The sequence below is a fragment of the Phaethon lepturus genome, unplaced genomic scaffold (genome assembly GCF_000687285.1).
Source record: "Phaethon lepturus isolate BGI_N335 unplaced genomic scaffold, ASM68728v1 scaffold5921, whole genome shotgun sequence".
Classification (NCBI taxonomy): Eukaryota; Metazoa; Chordata; class Aves; order Phaethontiformes; family Phaethontidae; genus Phaethon; species Phaethon lepturus.
The window spans coordinates 43,770-53,035 of record NW_010518339.1 but is presented as its reverse complement, the minus strand read 5'-3'; the positions used below and the strand labels follow the sequence as shown (position 1 = coordinate 53,035).

The 9,266-nt window shown below is 39.7% G+C and overlaps 1 protein-coding gene across 1 annotated transcript in view; it reads left to right on the top strand.

Annotated features, from left to right (window-relative positions):
- Positions 1–2,009: 2,009 nt before the first annotated feature.
- PPP6R2 (protein phosphatase 6, regulatory subunit 2) overlaps positions 2,010–9,266 on the top strand; it is a gene marked incomplete at its 3' end in the record, with an annotated part of 48,840 nt that continues 41,583 nt past the window's right edge. Inside the window, exon 1 of the mRNA XM_010296693.1 lies at positions 2,010–2,290. Coding sequence (XP_010294995.1) covers positions 2,064–2,290 — 227 coding nt within the window. The remainder of the gene's footprint in view (positions 2,291–9,266) is intronic.

Here is a 9,266-nt window from a genome sequence, read left to right as displayed (position 1 = left end):
ACCTTAGTGATTCTGTGATTCTGTAATTAAATCTTGTTTCTTTGTGGAGATCGTTGGGATATTTGGTACAAGAGCCAGAGCAGGGTTGTGAAAGGTTATGGCTTGTTGAGGAATTGTGGTGAATTGGCCATATCCTGAAGTGAGATGGTAAAGGGCAGAATAAGAGAAAATAATAAGCAAGAGGAAGACCACTGGAAGAGTTTCTTGGGGATAGTCTGAACATTGTCTTATTTTGGTATAATTAATAACTATTCTAAAAGTTGAAGTGTATTGGGGAACCTAACTGGGAAAAATAATTAATAGAGCTCACACAGAGAAAAATCAGGGTAACAAAAAGGGAAGAAAGCTTTAGGGGTAGGAATGGGATGAAAATGAGCAATACACAATGCAGTGCTCTGTATTTATCAAAAATTGTTTGAAGGGGAATATTCTTACTAATTACATAGCAGTAGTGAAACCTCATACAGCGTGTGATTCCGGTCACACGCTGAAGACTCCCGCGAAGTGCAGCAGATGCAGAGAGGGGACGTCAGAGGGGACGATCTGAGCCATTGCGAGCGGGTTTGAGGGAACCCTGCTTGGGCAGGGGGTCCCCAAGCACTGCCAGGGAGCCCTGGAGGGGGCAAAAAAGGCAGCTGGGGCAGGGTTTGATCACTGTTTATGAAAGGTAGCTTACAGTGTGTTTGTGGGACTAGGCTCCAGCTCAAGTCGGTCTTTAATAGTTTGTTGTTCTTTGTTACATGCAGTGTCTGTTTTACCACTTCGGCAGAGAACTGTATCAGAATTATTTTTTATTTAGTTAGGATGATACAAAATGTCTGCATGAAGCTTCCTGTGAAGGAAGGTGATGGTGAGGGGAGCTTCCTGTCAGCAAGTGTTTACGAGGACTTGAGATCCAGAAGATGTAGGAAAAGGCAGCCATTCCTTCAGTTCCTATTTCTAGCCTTATAGAATCCTTTTGGCATTTCTGTTACTGGTAAACACCTGTAAGTCCCAATCCCAGGCCGTAGTAAAATGTGTGGGCCCTGGTTAAGGGGTGAGTGTATGGAGATGAAGTACCATCTGTTTTAGAATGGTCAGGAACAGAATTTCGGCATTATTTTACAGACCAAATTTTAGCTGCCCAGCTGTATACCCTTTAGGTAATATAAAACACTAGCCTCTAAGCTGTATTTTTTCCCTGCAGTAAGGTTAGAGTTCAGAATTTTGGAACTTTGTACAAATGGCGTAGTCCAGTGAACTGCGCTGTACGTTCCTGACGGCGTGTGCTCAGCCTCTCCTGGAGAGGTTAACGGTCCCGCTGGCGCCCAGCTCCAGAGCTGCAGATCTTACACCTGCAGATTGCACACACACACACACCCCCTTTTATATGTATAAAACCAAAATACACTCTTCTGCCCCACGAAAGACCACTCACAGTTTTACACCTTTATGATGTCTATGAGATTAATAGGATATTCTGGTGTTCCATAAGGCTTATGTTTGTTAGTAGTTCAGCTGCAGGTTTGCTGATGTAATTGCTCACAGTGGCCAGTTGTGGTGTTTGTGTTTTTGTTTTTTTTTTTTAATACTTTCCGACTGTGGTCTATCTCTATTTATCTCTTGCTGTTATATATACATTGGAGACCTTTCTTCCACTTACAGAAATCATTAATTGTTGCAGTTTCGGCTGATGAGCATGACTCTGAAATACAAATAATAATTAAAAAAAAGCCCCAATGATGCAGTAGCATCATTTCCCTGTCTGTGATCAGCCTTGACTCTAATCCAGCAAACCATTTCTGTGTATGAACATAATCTTTGATTTTTAGTTCAAGGTACTTGGCAGTTAAAGTTAATTCATGTATATATTGTGTCCATTGTTGATACTATACAGCTATAATTGAAGTTGTGTTAGTTTTCTGGTGCCAAAAGTTGTTTGATGACAGAATTTAACTGATTTTCACAAGCTGGCTGACAGCTGTATTAAGGTATTTGCTCAGAATTATAAAGGAGGAGTAAAAAACAAAGATGGAAGATCAGCTCATATTCTTTTGCATTACAGCTAGTTGTGTCCCATCAACATGTTCTGGAAGTTTGATTTGAACACAACATCACATGTGGACAAGCTGCTGGATAAAGAAGATGTGACACTTCACGAGCTGATGGATGAAGATGACATCTTACAGGAGTGCAAGGCTCAGAACCGCAAGCTGCTGGACTTCCTTTGCCAGCAGCACTGCATGGAGGAGCTGGTCAACCTCATCACCCATGAGCCCCCTGTGGATATGGATGAGAAGGTCCGCTTCAAGTAGGTATTTGTTTTCAGTCCTATACAAAGAAAAACTGAATGAGAGATCTTGATGTTGGGAGTGTTCTGGTGCGAGGTGTAACCTTTTCGGTCTTGGGAGAAAGGCTTTCAAGTACTGTGAAATATTTCACCACATTTTGTTATTTGTTGTGAATTTTCAGAAGTTTGTTTCTTTATTTTTTATGGTCTAACATTGAGTTTGTCTAAAAAAAAAATAATCTTGCTGTTTGTTCAAAGCTCTGCAAGCAAAATAATCAGATCTCAAAAATACTTTTAGTATGTTTTTATCCAAATTGCAAGCAAAGAGCATTCTGCTCTGAGTTACAAATTTCTGAACTTGATTGGTTTTCAGTAGTCAAGCCCACAAAAGAAAGTGAACTGTACAGTGAACGAAAGATGTAATATTTCCAGTGTGCTGCGTATGCAAAAACTGCCTATTTCAGTGATCACATAGTTAGGGAGAGGGCCTAAGTCTGTAAAGAGCCTCTTTCTTATAATGGTGAATTCCAGATGTGTTTGATTCTCATACCAAGTTGTGTTTGTATGTTTTTAATTAAATGTATACTTGAAAATATTTACATTTTGGATTTGGGAAGTTTGTTTTTCTTTAAGTTTATGTAAAAATAAAAGGCTGCTCTGTGTATAAATAAATAAAATGGTTGAGTTTGTCACTGTGGGAATGGATCAGTGTTGGTTACTGCTGTTGTTGCTTGAAATCCACAGCAGAAATGGTAGTATTGTTTAGGTTTATAATTAGATGAGATAGTTGATCAACTAGGTTTAGGTGACAATTTCCAGGTAAGTGAATGCTGGGAGATAGGTTAATTAGTAACTTTGAATATTATATGGCTGCTTCTGCAAGGCTTCTGCTATAAAAGGTGAATTACCAGAAGGAGGCAGGAGTATTAGTTTTATACTGTTGTCCTACAAATGCAAATTCTGTGCAGGTTTAAACCAGGGATGTGGCACACAACAGTCTCTTGACTTTGTGTTTCCTGTGTCATACCAGAAAAACTGGCTTTTCATGGGGTTACTGCAGCTCTTTGTCCATATTGTTTGCACAGCTAACCTGAGACAAACTCAAACCCAAAGTGTCTGATTGAAGAAGATGGGCAACACTTTCCTTATCATGATCAGAGGAAATGTTGAACAGTGCAAGACTTGTGGTCCTTTGCTGGAATCGGGGTGTATTTTGCCAAATGAGAGGATGAAGGATTCCAATTCCATGCCAGTATTAATTTGTACATTGTCCGTATCACTGCAGATCGCACTTCAGTTAATCAGGCCTTATTTTTAAGTCCTGCTCTTGAGATTTTTGTGGCTGCCCTCAGAAGACAGTTTATGTCTCTGATCCTGTGTGCTGAAGAGTGGAAGTGGAAACCTTTTCCTATTGTAACCAAACAGACTAAGAATAAGGAAAGATGGGGACAAGGAAAATTTCTCAAGAAGCAAAATCCTTATTGCAAACCAAAATGAAGAGGGAAGCTCAGTATGAGAGTGTTTACTCCCAGGCATCCCTGAATTTCATGTGCAGGATTATATACCTTTTCATCAACTTTTGAAGGTAGCGTGTGGATTAGGCAGCTAAAGGCCAGGTTGGCTGATGAGGAGGCACAAAGGTAGATGGTGATTGGGAAGAGGTCAGCCTCTGGTGTTGCAGTTCCCTGTGCTGGCAAGATAGAATAGTGTTGGGAAGACCTTAAGTTAAGAGTCTGATTCACTGATCTCTTCGTCCGATGATGGCATTATGTCCTCTTCCTTTTCTAAGAGCGGTCCGTAAGGTGCCTGCTCAAAAAGCAGGCATAGTGGTGAGAAGTGGGGTTATGCACCATAGAGAGATAAGTGGGTCTTTGATGGGAACAAGAACTGCGTGGTGGCCTGCTTGCCAGGACAATAGAGCTGGTCTTTATGAAAGTGTTTCTCTGGAAATGATTCCAGTACCTTACGTAGACCAGGCAGAGAAGCGTTTTCAAAGCATGGTGAGGCACTGGAGAGGGGAAAGAGGGGTTTAAGCTTATTAGAAACTGGGGAAGCTTTTGGAATAAATAAAGGCTAAGCAGGAAGAATGGATTCTGTCTAAATCCAAGTGGAATCCAATTTTTGGCTCTTAAGAAAAGGTTATGAAAGTTTTTAAACTGGAACAGGGGAGAAACTTGATAGGTTTGGAAGGACATGCATCTCTGATGCACGGAATCATCAGAATGCTTCAGTCTTGAAATGTCAGTAGGATGGAAGTTCAGAAAGGAAACTGCAAAGAGGAAAGCTCAACAGTAAATCCCCGTCTAAGCATAGCATGCAAAACTAAGCAACCAGATTAAGACCTGTAGCAATCGAATTGTATAAACTATTTGAACTGTAATGTCAACTATTTGAACTGTAATGTCTATTTGTAATGAACTTGTTGACATACTAGGGTGTCTCATAAACCTGTTGAGACCATGCAGTAATCAGAGTACAGACCCTGCTAGTCTAAGAGCAGGCTGTAGGGGATAGAGAGCTGAGTGTCAAGTGAGCTGTTAGCTGCGGCATGGAAACCATATGGGCTGGGATGCTGTGCCTAAGGAGAAGGGGTGAAGTATTAGATGTGACTGTGTGAAACTTGGAGTCTGTAAAGGCTGCAAGAGCAGAACGTGCTATAACAATGAGAGGTTTCATTTATCTCCCTGTTGACAGGTTATATATCACAGGGAGGCATGGTGCATGAATTTTTAGGAATCATGGATGCCTTTTGCATGGAGCAATGAGCCAGAAAAAGGAGAAATAATTCTTTGCATACCCTTGGGGGCTCTAAGAAACATAACTGTTGTAAAATCACTTTGTAATGGTAACCATAATGTACTCAGATTTAACATCCTTGTAGGAGCAAAAAAGATATGAGCAGCATTATCATGGGCTTGGAGTTTGTTTTTCTAACTTTCAGGACTGGAACTACATAAATACTAGGAGGCTAGCTAGGAGGTAAATGGTACTGTGAAAGGGTAAAAAGCTTACAGCTGGAAACATTCTAGTGTCTCATGGTAAATGCAGAGCTTGTATTACAAAGATTTAAAAAAAAATCCTCATGTAGAAAACTGGCTTGGCTAAAAACAAATAATCCATTACAGGTGAAAGTACATCCTCACAAAAGGGAAGTTGTGTCCAGATATGGAAAAATTATATTGTAGGTAGTTAATCTGTGAGACTGAACGAAGGGATTTTGAGAAGCAGTTTGCTGAAGGCAAAACCGCTAATATTCTAAACCCATCAAAATAAGGAAGCCTCCCTGAGAACATGTAGGGCAGATGGGTGATCCCAGTGTAAAAAGGAAGATAGGACCATAACAGAAAGTCTAATCAAACTGTCTGTGTTGGTGCTCACTTCAGAGACTTCTCAGGAGATTCCCAAGTGGAGTCTTTCTTCACAGGGGAATAGTCTGAGGAACTGCTCCGATTTGAGACATGTGTGGAACAAAATCAGTAAAATAATTATTAGGACTGACTGGTATTCACCCAAGTGATTTAAAGGAATACAAATATGAAATTGCTCACCTGGACATCCTTAAAACCAGTGGAATGGAAGTGGCAAATAGGACACCAGTTCTTCAGAAGGGTCTGTGAGCCAGTAAATCTAGCTTCTGCATTGTGCACATTGAAAAATTTATGGTATAGCATTATGATTCACAGACACCTCTCTAAATGCAGTCTCTCTGCTGTCACACAGTACGGCTTTTGTAGAGGGAGGTCAGGCTTCAGTTCAGGAGCTGAGTTTAATGGAGTCAGTGGAACACAGGGATAACGGTGATATGCCTAATGTGGCCTCAGTACAGTCCTGAAAAGATAAGGTCCCTTATCAAAGACTGTTGAAAACAAGCTGTCATGGGTTAACAGAGAAGGGTTCTGTCATCAGTTAATAACTATTTAAAGAAAAGAAATACAGATGAGGAAGAAATGGCCAGTTCCAGCTTTCTGGTTTTGCACTGCGGAGTCCTGTGCTGCTTGATATGTTCACACGTGAGATAAGAGGGGGAGTGAATTATTATAAATGTAGAAAGCTGATAATGCAAAATTACTTAGATTAGTTAAAAGGTATAAATCATTTCACATGGCGAAGCAGTAATTAAGCAAATACAGTCAGTGATGATTGTGTAATGAGTGGCCCAAGCTACATGCACACATTGACGGGCTTCAAATTAGCTTTTACATCTTGGGGAAGGCTTTGGAGTCCTCGTGGGCTCCAAAGGTAACAAGTGTTTTCCTTCTTAAGAACAAAGTGGAACTGTGATGAGTGAAGTAAGGCTTAAATTGAGAAGGTTGAGGTGTGGAATTTCTTCCAAAACAGCAATTCTATTCTATGAATGTAAGAAAACATACCAATGACAGTTATTAAGGTAAAGGTGGGCATAGGGTGATGCACTTGGAAGTGTAATAACTGAAAGGAAGCTGTGAATTGAAGAGAGCCAGGGGCCAGCAGAGCATCCTGCCGGTTAAGCCACGTGTACAACACGGGGATGAAAGCCACATGTACGTAACTCCTGGGTACAGCTAAGGCAAAGCCACGGGAAGAACAGGCAAGTGGGCAGTCAGCTGAAGAAGGATCTGCAGGTGCCTTCACGGAAGAGGTGCAAATGCTGAGAACAGCCATGTGAGATTAGATGAAAAGATCTTCCTTCCCTGGTGTCTGGTCCCTGACAGTGGTCCTAGCAATGTCTTCATATGCTGGTATGCTCAAACATGCCGTACGTGAGGTATGGGCATACTGTGAATTCACATAACGACACAATATTTTTCTTTTCATATGATTTCCAGCAATTCATGTGTCAGTCTTGTCACTCCAAGAACTGAGCTGAAATTTCCAAAGACCTACAATAATGCCACTATTCCTTCCCTGATAGGTGGTTATTAGCTTAGGAAACATTGCCAGATGTAGGAAACGTGCTGTCTCTGGGAAGGTGGAAGGTCAAAGCTCAAAGCAGAGGGTCCCATTTCAAGCTAGGAAGGTTCTGTTAAGATTTCTTCTTCACTTTCTGTTGTTGATGTTTAGAGTAGAAATCTAATTTCAGCTAAGAGAGAAAAACACAGCAGATAAATGCTGCAACCCAGATTCTGTTACACGCTCACAGGTGGTAGAGATGTGAGAGTTACCTAGCCATTTCCACAGCTCTTTTCTGCATGCTTTTTTTTTTCCTTTGAGATTGAGGCTAGAAAAAAATAATCTTGCTGTGTATTGAAAGGTTGTTTCAGCTTCACTGTTCTACAAAAGTGAAGGTATTCCTTTTGCATTGTAGAAACAGTCATATTATTGCAGAAGTGTTTTATATTGATCTTGGAGTTTGCTTGTGTCTAGTGACAAAAAAAGTGGTAGACCTTGCATAATTACTGGAAGTGGGAAATCTGTTGGTTTTCTGTCTTAAGGAATGGCACAAATGTTTATCTGGAAGGTGAATGCACTACTTAAAGAATGAACATGCATTTGCAGCAAGAGTATTCTGTAGGGTTTTTTATGTTGTTATTAATTTAGTTAAAATACGCAGTAATTTTTCTTTTTGCTTTTTAAAAAAAAAGATAACCAGCTCTGCTTACAGAGACAAAACATGCAAACTGTAAAGGATGGGTTTTATTTTTAATCTGTATCACTTGATAACAAATCAAAACTACTTTAGGAATAGAACTGGCACTCGGTGGGGAGTTTGGTGTTCAGAATTGCTACTTTGTGCTTAGAACTCGAGCATGCCCTGTCAGAGTCTTTAAACAATTAATGGGGTAAGAATAAATCATGGTTTAAAAATAAAGTCCAGCTGCCTTTTGACTCTAGGATCATATATATCACTGAAACTGTGAAAATAGTGTTAAAGCTCAGTGCTCAGTTGAATTTCACAGCACTAATGAACTGCTGTTTCTGCCTGCAGTATCCTCTGTGTGGTGGTGAATAGGTCTTTTTCTGAGGAGTCCTCTTGAGCCTGTTTTGTAGATGGACCATAGCTAGAATATGGGATCAGGACCCTAATCTAACAATGAAACGCTGAAATGAAGTTTTTGAAAAATAAAAAATAGCTAGATAAATTGCAGTGTTGTAGCGTGCACGCAAGACAGCCTCCTGTCCCCTGCTTAATTCCTTCATCACGTGAGTAGTGGAGAGACTGAATCAGTGAAACGTCTGCAAAGCAGTGCCATGTAGCTGTATGTTACAGTTGGCTCTTAATGTAGACTCTCAACCTGAAGAAACTTGGTCTTTTAGCAAAACTAAAGTCCCCAAAAGTGTTTTTTGTATTGACTCTAGATTATTGTATTATATGTATGCACTTTGTCAAATTATAAACATAATATTAATTATAAACACGTTATTTTTTTGATCATAAATGGGACCTACTCCTAAAAGCACTACCTGGAAGGGCAAGGAACAAGATCAGGAAGAACACAGCTTTCATTAGCTGTCAAATATAATTTCATATTCTGATTTAAGTGAGCAAAGTTACCTCAACCAGGCACAGTAATATTTTCTGAAAAACAAGTTAATTCTACAGAAGATTGTAGACATAACTGAAAAATTGAAACTCAGAAGGTTGAATATGAATTGTTTGCTCTTGTACATAGCGTATGCTCATTTGTTAGGAGTTTTGTGTTAAATCTAATGTTCTGTCTCCTAAATTCTAGTCCTCTTGATTTGAGGGGAAAAAAAGTGCTCATTTTTAATTTGGCTCCAGTAGTAAAAAGAATAATTTTTCAGAAACATTACAGAAACCTGCTAAAATATGCATTCTTCAAATCAACCTTTAATCTTTGGGTTAATTTTAGTTGTACAGATGGATTCATGTTAATAGATTTTAAAGAGATTTTGAGTGTATTGAAACTGATTAAGCATCACTTTTGAAAATCAGAACTAACTGCAATTTGAAGGCAGTTGAGATGCATAATTCAGTGGCTAAAAAAACCCCACCACATGATGTGCCACAAGAAATAGTGTTTCCTTAAAATGTGCCGTTAATGTAAACGACCCTTGT